The 21,154-nt window shown below is 38.7% G+C and overlaps 1 protein-coding gene and 1 long non-coding RNA gene across 5 annotated transcripts in view; one reads left to right on the forward strand and one right to left on the reverse strand.

The window, feature by feature from the left end:
- LOC120725288 (nesprin-2) overlaps positions 1-21,154 on the reverse strand; it is a 93,060-nt gene that overhangs the window by 21,586 nt on the left and 50,320 nt on the right. For all 3 annotated transcript variants that reach the window (XM_040018081.1, XM_040018078.1, XM_040018079.1), the window contains 29 exons: positions 19,858-19,959; positions 18,167-18,244; positions 17,595-18,002; positions 17,092-17,180; positions 16,861-17,005; positions 16,299-16,385; positions 15,582-15,737; positions 14,514-14,714; positions 13,866-13,985; positions 13,397-13,579; positions 12,995-13,165; positions 12,714-12,851; positions 10,981-11,180; positions 9,878-10,010; positions 9,200-9,382; positions 8,547-8,696; positions 7,910-8,080; positions 7,408-7,563; positions 7,161-7,316; positions 6,467-6,637; positions 6,012-6,145; positions 5,656-5,851; positions 4,595-4,777; positions 4,324-4,437; positions 4,083-4,231; positions 3,198-3,345; positions 2,733-2,827; positions 1,767-1,998; positions 717-914 (listed from right to left, as the gene is read on the reverse strand). In XM_040018081.1, coding sequence (XP_039874015.1) covers positions 717-914; positions 1,767-1,998; positions 2,733-2,827; positions 3,198-3,345; positions 4,083-4,231; positions 4,324-4,437; positions 4,595-4,777; positions 5,656-5,851; positions 6,012-6,145; positions 6,467-6,637; positions 7,161-7,316; positions 7,408-7,563; positions 7,910-8,080; positions 8,547-8,696; positions 9,200-9,382; positions 9,878-10,010; positions 10,981-11,180; positions 12,714-12,851; positions 12,995-13,165; positions 13,397-13,579; positions 13,866-13,985; positions 14,514-14,714; positions 15,582-15,737; positions 16,299-16,385; positions 16,861-17,005; positions 17,092-17,180; positions 17,595-18,002; positions 18,167-18,244; positions 19,858-19,959 — 4,647 coding nt within the window. The remainder of the gene's footprint in view (positions 1-716; positions 915-1,766; positions 1,999-2,732; positions 2,828-3,197; positions 3,346-4,082; positions 4,232-4,323; positions 4,438-4,594; positions 4,778-5,655; positions 5,852-6,011; positions 6,146-6,466; positions 6,638-7,160; positions 7,317-7,407; positions 7,564-7,909; positions 8,081-8,546; positions 8,697-9,199; positions 9,383-9,877; positions 10,011-10,980; positions 11,181-12,713; positions 12,852-12,994; positions 13,166-13,396; positions 13,580-13,865; positions 13,986-14,513; positions 14,715-15,581; positions 15,738-16,298; positions 16,386-16,860; positions 17,006-17,091; positions 17,181-17,594; positions 18,003-18,166; positions 18,245-19,857; positions 19,960-21,154) is intronic.
- Positions 6,116-7,012, forward strand: LOC120725294. 2 transcript variants are annotated; one of them, XR_005694083.1, is made up of 2 exons: positions 6,116-6,233; positions 6,420-7,012. It is a non-coding gene; the product is annotated as an uncharacterized LOC120725294 (long non-coding RNA). The 2 variants fall into 2 exon arrangements; XR_005694082.1 differs by having other exon boundaries at positions 6,140-6,297.

Consider the following 21,154-nt stretch of genomic DNA (forward strand, 5'->3'; position numbering starts at 1 on the left):
CGCACTCATTTTTGTTGTTTGTTATTTATTTTTTTTAATTTTACTTCCTGATACTTTCATTTGATCCTTTGGGTTAGGCTTGATTAGTTTAAATCAAATACAGCAGTTCATGCTGTATTAACATGTTGGGTATGATGTGTTGGGTGCCACAATCCAGTATATCAAGCTCAGCCACCAAAGGACACCTTGTGCATAAAACTGGCGAATGTCTTTGACAGAACAGCGAGAAATGATCCAAGTGAATGAGAACGACTTGCTCTGTCAGCGGTTATAAATCTGTGGGTTGGGCCCTCCTGGTGAGGCTATGGAGTAAAACTAAGCTGAATGAATATGATTCATGCTGTGAAAACCAATGGGAAGGAGTTTGCTGTGCTGACCTTTGTTTCACCAAAGTTCAACTTATTCTTTATTGTTAATGATTGATAAAAACCTTTCAGGCGGGTGGGGGTGGGCTTTTTTTTGTTAAAAGTGACACATGAATCTGTCTCCTGCAGTTCCCTGATGGTAGTGAATTCCCAGGAAATTATGGCAAATTGACCTCTATGTTTTCTGAATTTTCAGCTTTGGGTTTCTTGGGTCTTTCTGAACTGTATAAAGTCTTTTGACTATTAATCAAAACAGTGAGATTCGGATATGGATTTTAATCGTACACTTTTAAATAACTGATGATTCAGATATAGCATAAAAATGCTAAAAATTAAACACAGGCATGTTACCTTAACAGTGGTGTAAAGCATGTCTCTTCTTTCCCTCAGTAGTGATGTGGTTCGTTGCCAGGCTTCATCTATGGCCTGAAACTCTGACTGCAGTCGACTGTAACACTCTGAGTCCTTCATTGTTTCACACAGATGTTTTCCAGCCTTCAGTGTCTGGGTGTACACAGCGGAGTGCTGATCCAGAGACTCTGTGATACACTTTGAAAAAATGTGGGGAGAAATAGTCTTTAGGGTGAAAATTTTGAGTAAAAACATTAAAAACCTAAAACGTTAAGTTAATATGACTGATCTCCCTTTCAAAGCCCTCTTCTCATGCATCTCTGGGACTTCAGCTGCTCTAGATCGAAGTTCCTTTCTGTCCCCTTTTCCTTCGTTCCTCTCTTCCACAGCATGGCTGTCACGTCTGCTGTGACCCCCAACTGGTCACAGCAGACGGCCGCCCCTCCCTGAGCCTAGTTTTGCTGGAGGTTTCTTCCTGTTAAAAGATCATTTTTTCTTCCCACTGTTGCCAAAGTGCTTGCTTACAGGGGGTCATTTGATTGTTGGGGTTTTCTCTGTATCATTGCAGGGTCTTTACTTTACAATACAAAGCGCCTTGAGGCAACTATATAAAATAGCACTGAGGTTAACTGAATTGAATTGTCTCTGTTGATTCTGGTTTTGGACACATAGACAAATGAGCTAAGCCTGGTGAGTACGGCTGGTTCATCAGCAAAGATTGTGTTGGTTTAGGCAAACAACAACAACTTTTGCATGCTGGCACACAATGGTATGGATTGCCATTCAGACATGTCTTTTACTGATGTACTCCCGCAGCCATAGGAGGAATTTCTAGTGCACAATCTCGTAAAAAATAACAATGAGCGTGCTCCTGGTAACACGCATGCCCTGATTCAGTGTCTGTGGGTTTGACAACTGTGAAATCTTCATGAATGTAGCAAATCTCCCCACATTTTTATGGGTGGATTACTTAAACTTCATGGTCAGACTTTATATAGAAAAAACAAATTTTTTTTCTCACTGCATTGTAAAATACATTTTTATACTGACCTGGTAATCATCAACACAGTTCTGCAGCTGATCCACTGCACAGAGAAAGCGTCCAGTTGGGGGCAGCAAAGAGTCAGCGTCCCTCAACAACTTCCACAGATGTTTCAAACCATTCTTGTAGATTCTCCATTGGTGCAGCTGTTCCTTTGTTAAGGTCCGGCTTTGACCAGCCAGAGCCACGGAGCTGAACCAGCCATTTTTTAAACTGACCACTTGTGCCGTGAGCTCAGATCTGTACAAACCAACAAAATACAATTTCAGTTTTTGTGTGTCATTGGGTTCAAAACAATCAACTAAAACTAAAACCACATAAACAAATAAAATAAAATGGAGGCGATAAAAACTGTGTTACAGTGTGTCCACATACATACACACATAAAAACAAAAAGCATAAGATTTTACAACTAATGCAGCATAAGGAACTCTCTGTCACAGCTGATTTATCTGCAATCTATAAATTACCAACTGCAAAATAAGTGGGATCTTAAAACTGTCTTCCAGCTGTGAGCAGCGGTTCCAGCAGCGAGGGAAAATTCCCTCTGGATTCTTTCAAAATTCTGAAACCGTTCCCAGCTTCTCAAAGAATTCAAAGATGGATTCAAGGACATCGAGGAAAAATACAGCAGTTGTCTGCCATGCACACACACACACAGTAATTTATTTTCAGTCAGTTTAAGACCTCAAAACAACCACCTCTCATTAGTCAAATCACCACCCCCATTTGTCTTTTGCAATGGATCCTTGCAGCTGTATTATTTTCCACACAAATCAAAAGGGTATGCACTCTACAAATATTTTCTTTTATGATTATACTTTGACCATTTAATGTCTCATGTATTTAAAGAAAATTCTACTGATACAGTTGTTATTTTATTACACTAGCAACAACAAATAAGCATTTTATGTAAAATAATTATATGCAAAGTATTTACTTCTAAGCCTTTTCTTGACTTATCCATCATTTACCTTTTCTCTCCTGTTTCTTTTTCCATGGATTTGATTGCATCACAGAGAAGATGCTGCAGAAGCTGATGTCCAACAATTATGTCAGCCTGAAGTCTCTGTGGGAGCAGAAAAGAGGGCACAATGTGATTCTTACATCACTCTTTATCTTTTTTTAAATAAACACTGTTTATGATTAAACATTTCAAAAGTGTAATAAAATTGTAATTACATTTCTTGCAGCATTACAGCTTTTCTTCAAAATAACATGAAAATTGCTCCAGTGCTGCAATGCTCTCAGTCTCAGCGATAAATGAAATTACTGGGTTGAGGAGGTCATTAGTTTGGCTTCAAAGTGAATTATCAAATTTTTCAAATAGTTACTTATAGGAGGTATAAAGATGATTATCAACTTTGCTGATTAAAAAGAGCAAATAGAGCAGTTTTTACATAGTTTGTATAACTAGAAATGAATAAAACATATTCTACCTGATGGACAATCAGCATCTCTTGAAGGCTTGGATAACTCGGGTTTTTTCTGCACACTGCTTCCTGCTCCAGTTTCTCCTTGATCTGTGTCAATCTTCCACTCTTTTCCTGAAAGCTCAGGGAACGCTGGCACTCATCCTGCAGTTCTCTAGGAAAGAAATGTAACACACATCAACATGCAACGCTTTCTTTTACTACAGCTCAGAAAAAGAACACTCAGTGCATCCATTGTCTCCAGAAAATGACACAATAAGTTATTCCTCAGAAGAATTTGGCAATAGACAACAACACTACAAAAAACACCCCCACCTTCAGTTATGAGGCTTTATGTATCAGGACACAATAAAAATAATCTGGTCCATTGCAGAAATTAAAATTAAGTAACTATAAGCTCAAATTAATATATAACATATATAACATATATGGCATACACCATATATTACTCATTTAACAAAAATGTAATGAATTGCTGCATTAGTGCTTCCCAACAGACGCGGTGTAATATCTATTGTTGTACTTCAGAATCAGAATCTTTTATTGCCATTGTAGCAATCAAACACTGAACAACGAAACTGACGTGCAATTCTCACTTTCACAGTCAAAATAAAAATTAAGTAATTTTAATTTTATTTATTTTTAAAAGTGAGTTAAAATTGATAAAAGATAAAATAGATTGTATTTAGCTAACCTTTACCCTGGTAAGAATTATATTTACTGTGTTATAATATGTAAAACCTAAGAATAGAGGGTACACTTTCTGTTTATGATGATTGAACACTGCTATGTGATACATAAATATCTGAATTTGCCTGAAAAACTGTTAAATGTGCAGACAGCTACACATAGATTACTATCTTTGCTTTCTCGTGAATTGAACTTCCTTACCTGTCTGATGAACGAGTCATGACTTCGACCCACTCCCTGATAAGTACGTGCAGTCTCTCTGACTCCTGTTTGTTAAGATTCACGTGGCCACTCATGTCTCTGATGTCCAGCAATGATGGAAACAGACCACAGAGCTCCTGGAGTACCTGCTGCAAACCCAGGTATATTTGAAACAACTGTAGTTTAAGAGCATTTGTTAATAAAGTGTACAGGGATGTAGACAATAGTGAGTCCGACGAACCTTTACAGAGTCTGTGTTATCTTTGCCGGCCTTTAGTTTCTGCTGTAAGTCCTGCATCTGCTTTTTGAACACCTCCAGTTGGGCGTGAAATAGTTTACGTTGCTCTAAATCCTCCTGCACATTCAAAGAAATGTAACTGAGTATATATACCAGTTTGAGTTTGAGAAAGTGTCCCTCTGCACTCAATGTGACGATAATAAATTCTCATACAGTGGGAAGCTAGACTGAAAGAAAACTGCACAGGTAAAATATTTCACATAACTTCCCTCACCTCAACACTCCTCTTTTTCCCTGCAATTGCCTCGTTTAGCAACAGGATGCCACGCGACAGCAGTCTGGTTTCTGATCCTATTAAATTTGCAGGTAGTGGTTCTAGCCGGCCAATAAGAGGCTTGGATGCTGCTAAGACATCTCCCATGATGCTTTGCAACTCTTCAGCAGCACCCTGCAACTTCTGGATAAAAGAACAAAAAACAAAATTCTGATTTTTCATATTCATATATATCCATGTAGTGTGTTTAATTTTAAGCAGCAGCTTTAACAGAAAAACTTTTTAACCTTTCAAATTGTTTTCATCTAATTTATTTGAGGATTTTTTTTTTTAAATAAAGCAGAAGATCAGAGCTTCTTTTTCTAACAAAATACACTTTTCTGTGTATTTTGAAGAAGAAAAACCCCAATATTAATAGCACCGCAAAAGCTTTTTATTAAAAAAAAAAAAAGAAAAAGAAAGAATTTCCAAATTAAACACGTAATACTGCATCAGAATTACGCACGAAGAGGGGACATCAGATGTATGAAAACTGAACAGACCACATTGGATATTTCTGCCAGTAAATGCATGCTGCCTGTTCAGTTCCAAGAATAGAGGATCAGTCATTGAGAAAAACATTTAATTAAATTGTGAATGTGATTTGTGTACTCTCTAAACCAATGCCAGGTACAGGATGAGTCAAAGGAGGAATTTGATGACTCTAAATACTGAGAATGGCAGATATGAAAAATAAAATCTATTAAATCCTAATAAGCTTATTTGCTTGCTCAAGATAACCTTTAATAATCCCAGAAATAGTTTCAATTCAACCACTTAAATTTATTCATGCTTTCAGATATTTGATCTACTCAGTCTTAAGCTACTTTAAAACCTTATGAAACAAATCCAATAACTTGAATATTTTTATTATTATGACATAAATCACATTGTGGATAACAGTGGGTTTACTGCTAGAACTTCACACACGCATACTGAAGCATTACATAAGCGTATGAGGCAGCTGATTTCTGCTAACAAGCTGTTCTGTATAGACAGTCTAGTACCAGCCCTAAACTCACCTTTACTGAGCCATCTATGGCTTGAGTGTTGTGTCCAGCTGAAAGTGATGACCTTGATAGCTCCTCCCACTCATGCTGCAGGTGTTTCTGCTGTGCAGAGCAGCTACAAGAGAGACGAGTGTATTCCTGCCAGACCAAAAGCGTCTCTTCTGTCTTTATGTTTTCCTCCTTTATCTCCTGCACCGTGTTCTGCCACCTGAGAAGGATGCAACGCTTGATTACTTTGTGGCTGTATAGCGCTAACATGCACAAAGTAAGACCATAGTTGCCTGATTTAGTTGACGATGTGTGCAACTGTAACATGTTTAGTTGTTAATTGAAATATTGCTGCGTGCACTGCAACGCAGGCCTCTGACCGTTTTTGTTCTCCTTCCACTTCATCACGTAGTGCCTGTGCCGCTCCATGATGGAGAGACCCTACAAGACTCTGACAGGATTTGTTCACAGCTGCCCAAAGTGCTTCTCCTTTTCCAGCCTCCTCCTGGAGTTGCTGTGGGACATAAAACACATTTCTTTTATATTCCTTCTTACTCTAAACTAAAGCTTAGAGACTGAAAAGCACTGACGGCTTGACATCTGTGAGTGCCTACATCTATTCTAAATCTGTCACAACTAGAATGGGGGGCTTTTAACTTCATACAGGTACAGCTGGTTGGTCAAAAACATTGTTTTTCTAAACTGTTGCTTTAACACTGGCAAATATATAAGGCTTTCAGGAACTGACATGTCAAACTAATTACAACATGTGATTATTTTTCTTGTAGCTTTGTACGCACACAGTTGGATATAAAGGTTCACCAACAAGGCTTACCAGGAGGAAGTCCACGTATCCCTCTGCCTGCTTCAGCAAGAAGAGAGGAGCTTGTTGATGCTGAAAGGCGCAGCGCACCCTGGTGGTGTGCAGAGTCACATCCCTCAGATCTCTGTGGAAACAACTCCACTTTTCCACAACCTGTTGAAGCGCAGGTCTCAGAGCTTTCATCTAGAAAGGCCGCCAGAAACAAGACCATTTATAAAGATCATTTATACTGTAGCTCAGTTCATCTGACATTTGGAATGATTTTTTGAGTACTCCATGCGTTCTGTGCAGTTATTGAGCAACTTGTAAGACATATGACTGCACTAAGCACCATGTTTGGCATATGGTGCTGATCAGGGTGAGTTTATCAGAGCTTTGTTTGCTACGTCTGGAAAAAGGGACAGAAAAAAGAATAAACCAAGTGAAAGAGTGGAAGGACATAAAGCCAAAACAATAAACTTGAAAACACTTTGCAGAGGGAAAATGCAAAACTGAGTGATGAGTCACTGTGGGTCTATCATGATAAGTGACCCCTTTGTGTATGGAAGTGTTACTCAAGCATAAAGCAATAACTTTACATGTTGTCCAAGGTGTTTCAGGCCAAAATACTTCTCATCATCTGCTCAGGACAGGATTTACAGCTTATAAAGCTTGTGTTTTAATATGCTGTAATCTAGCACTGAATTATAGTAAGACTGACTTTTACCTCTTGACTAAGATCCCGGCAAGCATGACTGACACCCTCTGCCTCATTAGAAAAGGCAACATCACATGGGCGCTCCTGTTCCCTTTTATCGTACACTTGTGTGGTTTTTAACTCCTGTAGAGCTGCAGCCACTTCCTTCACTCTACCCTCAAGAGCCTGAAAAAAAAAACACATTCTCAGATCAGACCAGAGTGGAGGGGATGATACTCTACAAAAGGCCCTCATCTCTTTGCTCCTGTTACTTTACCTCCCACTCCAGCAGAGCCTTATGAGCCAGAGTTTGGCTGGTGGGCTGTTTCCACTGATTCAGCTGCTTCTTCTGCTGCTCTATCCAGCCGTGGAGACACTGCAAACGCCTCTCCCTTTCTGCACAAGTGCGATGGATCTGCTCAGCGCCACAAATCTGATGAGAGAAAGCCAAACGGTGGATGAATCATGACAAGCAAAAAAGTCATGAAAAGTTATGTCTTTATAGCCGAGTTCGTGTTAAAAAATGTATTTTCTTGTTCCTGTTGCTGTAAAGTAATATAGATTTATGGCCTCTTTGGGGTTCCAGTGCCGATATAAATCACTGATGCAGCACACTATGAACTCACACACATATTTTTTACATAATAGCCTTTTATCAATGTCCAACTTGAAAAATCTGTTTGCATCAATAAAAATATGATAGATGGATAAACATAGAGGTTACAGTTGCATCAGATTAGTAGTAATCTGCCTGTTTTATTAGTTGCTGAGATAGAGACCTGACTTTCTAGCTCTCTCTGAAAGTGCAGCCACTGCAGCCTGGAGGCACCGAGTTCCTCTGCGAACGTTGTACGCTCAGAGCGGACTGCCTGGATGTCTGCCATCTGAGGCCTGGGCTGACACAGGAAATGAAGGAGGAGCTGCCCATTGGTCACAGCAGCTTTGAATACCTAAAAAAACAACATAAAAAATGAATAAAACTATGCAAACCGAACCGAAAACCATGCTAGATTCTCCCCTGCTTGAATAGACCAACAAATCTGATTTAATGTAGATGCCTCTGTTGTGCCACTTTTTTTAACTTACATTTTTCATACCTTTCAGTCTTTGAAGAATTAAATCAGTACTGTTTTAGTGGTTTAAATTATAGTGCTTTTACTGCAGGATGTGATTCATAGATGTCACTGACATAACAGCAGAAAAAATAAGAGCCATATCGAGGAGAGAACAGTGAAATGCACCCTTTCAAGGAAAAAGCAACGTATAAATTTCAGATGCTCGCTTGTTGATTGTCAAACAAATTGATGGATGGGTTGCGTCAATTCAAAGTAAAGACTGGCACTGAAATAACCTTTCAAATATAACCAATTGAAATAGATGCGGAGGAAAAAGTGAAAACAGAGGCGGTTTAAGTACCTGGAAATTCTGCAGGATTTCAGTGACCTGAGCTGCACTGCTGGCCTTGAGGACTTTTTCTTTCTCCTGGTTCATGCAGTTCTTCATCTGTTTGAGCCAGTCCTCCAGATCAGAGAGAAGCTCCATCGATGGCTGTGCTGCCAGGAGACACTAAAAGGGGAAAAGATAATAAAGAAAGCAGGGAGGTTCACTTTACATGACATATATTCCTAACTTTAGTTAGTTTTTTAGATTACTTCATATGATTTATCTAACAATGTAATTATATTTTTAAACATCTGCTCCATTACTATCTGACCTTTGTGCACATCCGCATTATTAAATCTTTTTTATCTTCTCTGTGATTGCCAAATTTTTAAACATCAGAATGATTATAAAGCCAAATATCTGGTTCCACTCTCTGGTGATAAATGCTCAGGAGAAATTGAATCGTGGCTGTCTTCTAGATTCATGGTCCTCCCTATCCTCACTCACCCTCATATAGATTTCAGCAGGGTTTAAGGTTGCACTCCCCTAACTGGAGAGGAGTTTTCAGTGCCCAATTATTTTTGAAAACCAACCAACTTCAATAAATTGGAAACTGGGCGACTATAGAAACCACTAGAAAGGGGCTATTCATCTAACAGTTAGGGTCTTTTGAAAACATTCTGCACCTGTTGCAGCTGGTCTTGGGTTTTTGACATGTCAGAGGTCAGCTGGTTCCAGCTGTTCTCCAGTTGGGTAAGCTGAGTTCTCAGTCCAGGGCAGTCAGCCTCCCTCAGCTGGAGGAGCTGAGCAGCATCCTTGGATGCCGAGGTCTTCAGTACAGACATACGTTCCACTTCCATGGAGAAGTCCTGGGGACATGTTGAGGTTAACTAATATTAGAAAACAAATCAATATTGTCCAGCAGCCAGTTTAGACCCATATGTCCATCCATTACAAATTTGTGTTAATTTATTTGGACTTTTTGTAGGTGGTGTTTGCCCTTTCTAACTAAAGCTGGGGACAGGATTAAATATTATGTCATGTAAGGAAGCAAATTTTTATTAATTTCTTCATGATCATGTCATAGAATGCAATAAAGGGTTAGGGTTATGGTATCTGCTTATATCCACCTTGTATACCAAAGATTGTTGCGTTCTGTAACATTTTACAAATGCATTTTACGAAGTGCTTGAAAAAGACTTAAACCACAGGAACGATGAGGAATCATTTCATTAAAAAGCAAACTAGTAAGAAAAAGATAGATGTTAGGATGTTAGGGGCAGACTGCAGCGATTCTTTAACTGGGCTGTTATTAATCTTCTTTAGGTCAAAGGCTATTTGATGAGAACACAGAAAAGCCTTACCAGCAGCTTGATGAGATTGCTTTGAACACACTCCTGACTCAGGTCAGAGAGATTTACCAGACCTGACAAAGTCTTCAGGTGTTTGTTGGCACCAGCCAGCCATTCACTGACCAAGTCAAAGTTGGTGTGGAATCTGTGGGGAGTATGGAAAAGCACATAGCTCAACCAGTGGGGCAGAACATGACTGTACCTTCATACAGAGTGAGGTAAGGACTTGGGCTTGGGTCCACTAGTGATAAATAGGGCTTGTAAATGAGTGGGGGTTTTTTCTGATGTCTGGGCTGTAGAATACATTCAATGAGAATATAAGGAACTTTCTGTACAACAGATTGTCGAATTGTTGCTGTAGGAACTCATATAGTAATTCTTTGCTGTTTTTCATTTGGCACGTTTTGTGTGGTCCGTGCTTCACTTTTTACTGACTAAGATCCCAGGCAACATTTCTGAGCATAATTAAAAAAAACCTAACAACATGAATCCACAAAATGTTCTGTTCAGTCTGTGGAAAGAACATAAGTCACTCAGATATGGATTTCAGGATGCTCCTATAAAGTATGCTACAAAGTTATTTGTTTATATATTCCAGATCATTTTTGCAGGTTGCTAGTTAAAGTGCTGTTAATATTCTTATTAAAAATCGCCATGGCAACTTTTGTGAATCCACTGACAAACATTTGACTAACAGTAATTAGTGGTTAACTTCACAATCAAATGATGGAACAATGAATCACTGTGGAAAGACCAAAGAAACACACACAATACCTATACTCTAAACATTTCACACAAGGCCATCAGGTTATACCAGGCTTCATTGTACTTTAGCTTACACACAAATCAATAGAAGACTAAAGACAGCTGGTTGTGAGGCACTTTTTCACATAGTAAAACTGAAAGGTTGTGAAAGAACATCTTGTTAGGGAGGTCTAAGTTCTTTTTAACAACCTTTTAAAAAGCTCATGCTGGGTAGAAAAAGACTTTTGGCAGATATTTGAACAAAGAACAAATGAAGAAAAAAAAAAAATCAGTAACATTTTTCATTCTGTGCAGGCAACAGTTTAAACTTTAGCCGGTAGATAATAAAGATCCCAGTGAGCCTGGATCACCTGATTTGGCTGTCCTGGATGTCTCTGCAGCGCTGAATCTCTTTCTCTGTTCGCCTGTAGGCATTCCTCCAACGCAGCTCCAGAGCGCCGCCTGTCTGATGGGTTGATGCAGCAAGCAGGGGCTCTGCCTGCAGCACCTTACCCTGATCCAGAATTGCTCCTAAAGTGGCTTTGTTGTCATCCAGCTGGACCAGTGTTTGCTAAGTGACAAGGAGACTTATCAGTGCTTATGCTTAGAATATCTGGAAACTCGATCTAATGCTCAAAGAGACACTTTAAAAGTCTGACGTGCAAAAATGATACGTGAAAGAGGTAGAGGACAGAAAATCAACAAGTTAATAGCAGATGCAAAAAAAAACAAAAAACAAAAGGGGGGAAAGGAAAAACTTAGAAGAATGCAGGAAAGAAAATCATCCCTCATTCTCAGTGCCAATAAAGCAAAAATACCACCTAAGCCTTCACTATGGTTGCAGCTCTCTTTATTTCACAGTTCACTCTTTATTACTGTCACTGTTAGCTTCTATTTTCCCATTTTCCCACCAGTATTTTAGCACCATTCGTTCCTTTGTCCTAAATTGACTCAAGTACCTTGGCTCCTCACTCTGTGTCACATACACACATTACTCATTACGATGTGACTGCAGTGAAGAAAAGAGCTCTCACAAATCCTAAAGAAGCTCATTATTCGGTTTCTGTTTAATTTATTGGGGGATGTATTTTCATCACAGTGATTTCAAGTCATGACGCACAGAGGCAGCTGATGGTACAAAACTATCACTTTAGTCATTAGTCTGTGGTGAAATATGCAGTACCAACTGAGATATAAAATCCTAAATAGATTAATGGTTACTGTCAGCTTTTAGTTTAAATTAATTCTGAGTGTAAACTGGAGAGTCATGTCCTACTGCTGCCTGTTCATGAAACAATACAACTTGACATAATGTTCAACTAAGATGAGATAAGATAAGATAAGAAGAACTTTATTTATCCCGAGTGAAATTCTTTTGTCATACACATGCTCAATGCAGCAAGAGAGACAGAGAAGCAGAGGAATACGATATACAATATGTACAATAGAATACAAGTATATAGTAATATACAGTAGGATAGTGCAAAATATAATATCAAATAACTGTAACAAGTAACAATATAACTATATCCTGAAAAATAAATAGCTTAGCTATCAGTGCAGGTGATTCTAAAAGTGACATAATATTGTGCAAATGAATAACAGAGTAGCAGCATATGATGGGGAGATGAAACAAACATTCAATGAAAAACTGTTGGGTGATATTGCACGGTCTGAATGGGAACAGAATAGCTTTGTTATAAATCCTCAGGAAAATCACCTACAGAGCGAGGAAGAGTTGTACAATCTTTTGTACTAACCATCTAACCAACTAACCATCTTTGTAGTTTATTGAGGGGCTTTCTGGAAAATACAGGAGACTAGAGCCCAGGATTCTTATTAAAAGAAGCACTTTCTTCTCTTTCTGTCTTTAAAACATTATAAAACAGAAACCTTTTATGTTAATATGAACTGATTTCTGTACGAATAATGAAAATAAACCTATCACACTAAAATGAGAAAACTAGCTCCTAGTGACAAACTTGAGAGGACCTGTGTTTAAATCATGTTTAACAGATTAAGCTAAGGAGAAAGAAAAAAAGTAACAAAACAACTCTGACTTAGAGAAGTGAGAACAAATTATGTGAAGTGTGACAGGATGTACCTGGCAGGCATCTAGTCTGTGCTGCACTAACTCCTCCTCATCATCATCTCCCTCTGGCTCCCATCTGCTGATGAAGGCTTCAGACTCATCCAGCACTCTCCCCAATCGACCACAATTATCCTCCCAACGGGTCCACTCCTAGAGCAGAGCCAAATATAAATCCAAACCCCTACTTTGAAATTGAATCTATGAATGCATGTTTTTCCAGGAAAAATGAAACAAAAGTGCACATTTGTGAATGTATAAATTCATATGGCCTTCAGCAAATATGGGCTACAAACCTGAAGTCTCCTTTGAGAAGCCACTTCCTGTTCCAGAGCCTGTTGCTGCAGTGATTTGGCCCTGGCTTCCAGGTGTACCCGTTCATTCTCTTGACACTTGAGTGCTTCTGGCTCATGTTGGGATAGATACTGAACAAAAGCCATCTGGGACCTGAGGACCTGCAGAAGCTTCTATATCACCAAGAGACGAGCAAAGCGATGATCAATTAAATAAATGTGGCAACAAACTGGATGTGATTGAGGTCTAAATACTCGGGTGTCTAATGATTAATTAGTGGAGGTTGTGCTTGCAACATGGGGCTCTTTAAAAACCAGGAGTTTACTTCATACTCTTGAAGTAATGTACCAAACTTAAATCTGCTCTTTGTCTGTGTTTTGAAGAACTTCCTGAAAGTGAGATACCTTGTGTGTGCAGAGAACAGCTTGAAGTTTGCTGCAGCTGTGAACCTGGCTCATCTTTCTCTCTCTTATGCATTCTTCACCCAGTTCCAGGAGCCGAGTTATCCCCTGAAGCAAGGACCTAGAACTGTGTTGCATCTTGGCCTTTTCCCCTGGACTTTCCCTCAGATGTCTGGCCAGCACACACTGCAGAGATACAGATGAGCAGCAGAATTTAAGGAGAATACCACTAACTTTTAAAATACAGATCCTACATCAGTAGCAACTACTAAGGCAGTGAAATGTAATCAGTTAACTATGGCATCCATATAAACTCAGTAAGCACTAATATGTCTGAATAATTGTCAGCAAACTCATTTGTCTGATATCATAACAACTGCCTGTAATGGATGCTTTGCTGTTATATTACTAGCATTTTAATTAGGCCTTCTCTAGTATTGTAACACTAGTGCTATTAATCATGCACACATACGCAGTAAAGCTGTGCAGCAGTGGTTACCTCCGAACTGGGACCATCCTTTAGATTTGGAAAGACTCGACTCTGCCCAAGTTCAAACTCGTCCAGAAGACACAGCTGATTGGTGGAGATCTCCTATTGAAAGACACAAATAATATGTTAGCTTAAGTGCTGGAAGAAGTACTGAGGTTCTTCACCAACTCAAAATGACTGCATCACATACTTTACATGCAAACAGCTTGACGCTCGAAGCTTGCTGTTAGTAATGAATGCTTGGTGTGTAAAATCTAAGCCTGTATGGTGGAAATTAATCAAATTACAAGAATAAAGCACCACAAAATAGAAACTACCTCAGAAACTATATGATGATTATAGTACTTAGAGTAGGAGTGATTTTACTGACATTTAAAAATACTTATACTAATATTCTGAATATTCAGTTACACTGCATAGTTTACTAAAACATGTCAAAGCCCAGCAGTTTTAGTGACACAGTTTCTGCACAACCACAGACATGTAAAACATGTACTATTCACAGAGTCTGTTGTTTCTGAGTGTTACTGTAGAATTTGGGTTTTGCTGCAAGTAAAAATTGCATATTTGATCTAGTCCTGGGAAAGGATGGGAAAGGGGTCGAACAGTGAGCTCTAATTTATTTCAAACCTTGCAAGGGTCCTTAAGGCCTGGATCTTCAATAAGCTGATTGTGGGAGGAGGTCAAGACCAGCTGAGCTGTATGAAGACAATCCTGAAGGCAGGTCAAACAGCTGTAAGCATCTGGTTCTTCCTTTGAAAGTTGAGGCCTGGTTTCTGACACTACTTTACTCATCAGTTCAGAGAGGGTCCCCAGCTCAGCTGATATACACTGCACACAACAAAAAACACAAAAAACACACAAAAAGGACAAACCGAAAGTAAAAATTCAACCCTGACATTCAATTTTACAGAGAGACAAAAAAAGATATAATAGTAATGGATAGATTCATTGGCCACTGCAACGTCTATTCAAATGCTCCGGAAAGCAAATATCAAATCAGTTCACTCTTTATTACTGTCACCATTAGCTTCTATTTTCCCATTTTCCCACCAGTATTTTAGCACCATTCGTTCCTTTATCCCAGATTGACTCAAGTACCTTGGCTCCTCACTCTGTGTCACATACACACATTACTCCATCAGAAATGGGAAGAATGTGGCATGGTTGTGGTGGCAGACAGGCTGATCTAAAAATTTCAGAAACCGCTAATCTACTGGGTTTTTCCCACACAACCATCTTTAGGGTTTAAAGAGAACAGTCAGGAAAAAAAGAAAATATCCAGTGAACAGCAGTTCTGTGGATGAAAATGCCTTGTTGATGCAAGACATCAGAGGAGAATGGCTAGACTGCTTTAATAGATAGGAAAGAAACAGTAGCTCACATAACCACTTGTTACTCCCAAGGTATGCAGATTTTGTTGCTGACCATGTCCATCCCTTTATGACTGCAATATACCTATCTATGATGGTAGATACCAGCAGGATAACGTGCCATGCGGCAAAGCTCAAATCATCTCAGACTAGTTTCTTGAACATGACTATGAGTTCGCTGCCCTCAAATGTCACAGTCATTAGCTCTGAATCCATGTGGGATCATACATTGTGGATGTGAAGTACGTGTGTAGCAGCTATGTGAGCAGATATGTGAAGAATAAAGGCAGCTCTGATGGCAAAAGGGAACTAACTGAACAGTCACCTCGTGCTGCAGCAGCCTCAGCTGAGGTTCATCTTCACCCGTGCCACCACAAGTCAACAGAAGGTCAGTCAAAGAATCGAGGCAGAGGAGGACCTGCTGTATAGCCTCGTAAAACTCCTCTTTCACACCTGGATGAGAACCATCGGTGGAGCTCACCTGGGAAAAAGCACAATCATCAATTTAACTTACCACAGTTTTTTAAAGGTCAGATTCTCTGAATATTTTGGCTCATTCTTCTTAATTTGGTGATGTTTACTATTTACTACTATGCTATTCCTACATCCCAACCTGTTGATACTAATGTATAAACAGAGTTAGTAGATCTTATATTCCGTACCGAGATGGAAAAACTGGACAAATTGTGTCTAGCATGTTATCTGATTTGATTTTGACTTGAACGACATGAAAAACTTTAAATATTTTCTATGAAAAGAACTGTCCTTAAAAATGGTGTTTTATGATTATAAAGACAAAGCTGCCAGGAAATAGCCAGTCAAGCCTTTTGGTACTTGCTTATTTTGTAGCCCTATTTAAAAAAAATCCATCTTTGTGCCTTCATGTGCTTGAAGTACTTTTCAGAAATACATCTGATTATTTCATTGAGCCTCAGTCCTCCATGTTAGTCAGTTATTTGTGAGAGAGCGTACTACCTGTGTATCTAGATCAATATACTTTCAGCAGGAACGCACTTAAAAAGTCTCTTTCTATTATACATACTATTTTTCTTAGCATAGTGATGGCCTCCTGTGTGTGCTGAAGAGCTGCACAAGTAGATCCAATTGACCTCGACGCCTCATCTGGAACCTAAACACAAAGAGAAAACTGAACTTAAGGTTTAACAGCAGGTGAAGGAAAAAGACAGAATGCATCAAGGGTGTAACTGAGCAGGGGCAGGAGTTACATCCCCTGCTTCATCCTTTCATATTCAGTAATATCGGATCCATAATTTTGCTTCCAGTAAACCAAAATCGGGTATTTTAGCAGCAGAGGGAACGCTCATAATGATATTCTTTTGCTCATTGTGGGTCCTTTTTCATTGTGGAAGACAAGCAGCTTCACAGATATGAAAACAAAATGAGCTTTGGCACGGAGGACAGGATGAAAGGATTGGCGAACCTTGTAGCCTGGTTGCTCTGGTAACAGATGTAATGGCTATGTTGGTGACATCCACATTTTAGAAATAATTTTACTTCTATCACCTCACACCTCATGTACATCATGCAGTCTGACTGAATACTACAGATTCAAGCACTGAATGGTTATTTTCCTGTTTTCTTACCTTTTGTCTGTTCTCTGCATCTTCTCTGTTCTGGCTTTGATGGTTCTCCTTAACTTTTTTCAAAGTGGTTATTTTTTCAGAAATCTGGGAATGAAGGTGACTCCACCTTTGGCGCTTGGGGTTAACATTTTCATGTCCAGGCAAACTAGGGACCACAAAAAGTTTATGAGCCTTTGATATGCTGTGTAAAGAGGAGGTCCAAAACTAAAATACTACGACTGGAATTTTTACCTGATTGGCTCAACAGAAAACTGCTGGGATCCTCCCAAAAAACAACTGGTGCTGACTTCAGTTTGCTCCCTCAGTCTATCAAAAACATCCTGTTAAAACAAACAAAAAAGTTATTAATCTGGTACTTCAAATACTAATTCTGCAAACTTAGTTATCACTCCCCTCCCCCTCCAAAAGGGAGAAAGTATGTAATCGCCCCCCTTTGTTTGTTTGCCTGTCTATTTGTAAGCAGTCCACAGTTTTCAAGAGATCCTTTCAAATGTTGTGTGTTGGTCAAGGTCACACCAAATGTAAAAGTAAAAACTTTTTATTATTCACAATTTTTATAGAAAGCCTCAAAACTTCACAACAATGGATCTTGAGGGACAGGAATTAGCGCCCAATGTCAATGTTGAGTTATTACTCCAAGTAAGATATATATGTCTATTTATTTTGTCCATGAAACCATTTACTTAGGCTTAAATAACTTTGATCAACATCTCTTTGAATCTTCAGACAATTACCAGATCTGAATTGGGAGCTGTGGACAGCGACAGCTTCTCCTCCTCTATCAGCTCATCTGATGCTCTTCCAGCAGCAAATGGAGTTATCGGTCTTGAAGGAATCAGCCTTGTATCTTCCGCTCCAGCTGCTGCCTGAGGGGTGTTTGTGCGAGGGTCAGCATCAAAGGCTTCGTGTTTCGGTAAATCATGCTGGTGCACAGCAGCAGCTTTAAGCTGGCCTTCTGCTGCAGGGACGGCTGCAGTGTTTAGTGACTGAGCGGTCACAGATTCAGGAGTAAGTGCTACGTCAAAATCAGCTTTAGCGTCAGGTGTTATTTTTCCAGCCTCAGCTTGTTTGGCTTCAAAGTTGATATCTAACTCAGGCTTTTCTGCACATTTTGAAGACTGATGAAGCATACCCTCCAGGTCCTGAAAGACAAATGAAAGATGATACTAGAAATAACTACAACTTATGGTAGGTATATTAAGATTAGTTTAAAAAAATCTTATGAAAATGTTTATAAAAACAGCATATTATTGAAAGAAAAGGCAATAAATACTCTTATATATCCAATATGAAACTGATTATTTACCTTCATATGTGACGGTGGCTTATGTTCTGCCATATCCTCCCTTTGCACTTCTGAAAGCTTGAGCGTGTCCTCAGGGTCCTAACATATTGGTTGTATGAATATACAAATGCAAACCAAATCCTTGCACAAACACATATAAATTACTCATGCTATTCTCATCCTGGGTGTGTGTATGAAAGGAAAGGTTTCTGAGGAGCAGCTGCTTCTGACAGCGACAGAGTGGGGTTATCAGCAAACACAATGACCTGCCTCACACAGCTCATTAAGAGCATGCAAAAATCTCCTGGTTTCTTCCACAGCACAGGAAAAAGATAAAGTATTAGTGCTAGAAATTGTGAACAGAATTACATCGAGGGGTCATTCCATGTCAGTTCACCAAATACCTACCACCTGATCATCTCAGATTCACCTGAACAAATTTCAGGGAAAAAATATACTTTTTAATAGGAATTCTGCAAAATTTCAGGTCCCTGCTGTCATTATTTCTTTTGTCAAAATGAAGCAATTGAAAGAGAGATGGTGGGAGTGTTTTTAGATGTTTTTTAGCATCATCTCTGAGGGTCCATCTTAAAATTCTATTATGTAGAAAACTGCTTGAGCTACATCCTTCAATTTATTCAGGCTAAAAGAATCTGGCAGTATGGCTCGCAGGAGTGGAGCTCAGGTTTACATACTGAAGAAGGATGGATGCCTGAAATCACTATTTAGATGAATGATCTCTGACAACAGATGTGGAGACCTGTGGAAACCACAATTTAATATACAACACATATAATATCCTTTAAAAGAGTCCAAATCAAAGCCAATGTTTTCACCGATACTGATGCATGAATATGAGAAAAGAAACATTAGCATCCACTGTCAGTGTAATATTCCAGTTAATGTTTTTAGAAAGAACATGTTTCTCTTTTGTGACGATGTTCTCTCTCAATATGAGCTTTTGTAATACTCATATTTATGTACACCAGGCAAAGACTGTTTGATGTTTTACCCTGACAGCTGAGCAAGAAAAAAGTATCTGCACTGGGTGCCACTGCAATACATTCACTCACTAGCCAGTTAATTAGACACACCACTCCAACAGCTCTTTAACACAAATATCTAATCAGATAGTCACTTGGCAGAAACTTAATGAATATGAGCATGTAAATGTGATTAAGATGACCTCAAACTAGATATCAGAATATGGGAGAAAGTAGCTACACCCTTAATGATCCATATTCATACAGCCATAGAATCTTATAATTGCTTTAAAAAATTTGGACCTAGCTCAAGTAGTTTTCTTATCTTCATCCCTTGAACTATTTTCTTTTCAGAGAACTAAGTACAGCAAGGATGTGGATGTTATATAAAAAGAAATTAAGAAGCATTATGTAATTTTTTTCAGGAAAATCTTTGATGGTCACTAATTTGATGAGATGATATGATGGATTGACCACAAGGAACAAATAAAGAAGGAATAATTAGAGTAGAGGAAGCCCAAGACATTCAGAGTTTCATTCCAAAAGACCTAAAATCCTGTGCGTTTTTAGAAAATATTTGCTAAGTCTTACACGTTCTGCTGCTGTGGGTGTGTTACTTGAAATTCTGTCAGTGAGCTTAAATAATGAATGTGAAATTGTGGAATGAAACCAAAAAGACAGAGGTACCCAGAGACATGCTCTCATGTGATGTAATTACATCTGATTTACCTCTGGAATACTGCTTGTTAGTGTGTCAGAGGATGACGAGTGACAACTCTCGTCATCCTCATCCTCCTCTTCCTCTGAGTTAGACACCTCAAAAGCCCCCTGCTTTCAGTGATAAGGGTGGATATATGATCAAATTTGTGATTTAAAGGAAAACTGGAAGAAAAAACTGCTTTTCTATCGACTCTCATCACTCTTCTTTATCTAACAACAATATCAGTAAATATTGAAGTTAAAGTTTTTATTAGCAGCAGTCACCATTTCATTCCTCCTGAACATTCATTCTATTTTTTGAGTTTTATCTGCAATTTTACGAATATAATTTTCTTTTTGGATAAGGTTAGACCTCTTTAATTTAATCTCAAAACACAGTTATACAGCTTTTTAATACCGTAGTACAATAGTGAAATTCCCCCCTAAAACAAAGATTTTTGGACTTCCTTGAGCCTGATGAACAGCTCAGTATAATTATTTTATAGAGCTGTTGTAAGATCTAGCTTTTTTCATTTGAGGGAATTAGCCAAAATAAAGCCTATCTTATCGAAACGGCATTTTGAGACAGTAATCCATGCCTTTGTTACTTCTAGGCTGGATTATTGTAACGCACTTTATTTTGGGGTTAGTGATGCGTCCATTAGGCGCCTGCAGGTTGTGCAAAATGCTGCAGCACGTCTTTTAACTGGAACAAAAAAGTCTGAGCACATTACCCCAATTTTAATTTCACTCCACTGGCTACCTGTACATTTTAGGATTGTTTTTAAAATTCTCTTATTTGCTTTTAAATCTCTTAATGCCCCCCCCCCACCTCTCGGAGCTACTACAACCATATACACCTGCCCGTTCCCTTAGGTCTGCCAATCAGCAGCTCCTTAAGGTACCGAAAACTAAGTATAAATTTAAAGGTGATCGTGCTTTTGCTGTAGTTGCTCCAAAGTTGTGGAATGATCTACCCTTGCATGTTAGGCAGGCCTCTTCTCTTTCTGAATTTAAAAGTCTTCTTAAAACATATTTATTCGCTGAAGCCTTTGGCATTGATTAGAGGGGTTGACTCAATTTGTTTTAACATGTTTCAATTTATTTTAGTTTTTTAGTTATTTATTTTATCTTATCTCATTTTAATTTTCTTTACTTATGCTATTAGCATGTACAGCACTTTGTGAACTCTGGTTTTATGTTAAAGTGCTTTATAAATAAAGGTGGTATGGTATGGTATTTTTTTCTCACACAGGATTCTAACAGCAAGGTTCATCTAATCCCAGATAATAGAGTGAAGCGAGTGAATGGGGGATAGTCACTGCAC

The sequence above is a fragment of the Simochromis diagramma genome, unplaced genomic scaffold (genome assembly GCF_900408965.1).
Source record: "Simochromis diagramma unplaced genomic scaffold, fSimDia1.1 OVJJ01000802.1, whole genome shotgun sequence".
Classification (NCBI taxonomy): domain Eukaryota; kingdom Metazoa; phylum Chordata; class Actinopteri; order Cichliformes; family Cichlidae; genus Simochromis; species Simochromis diagramma.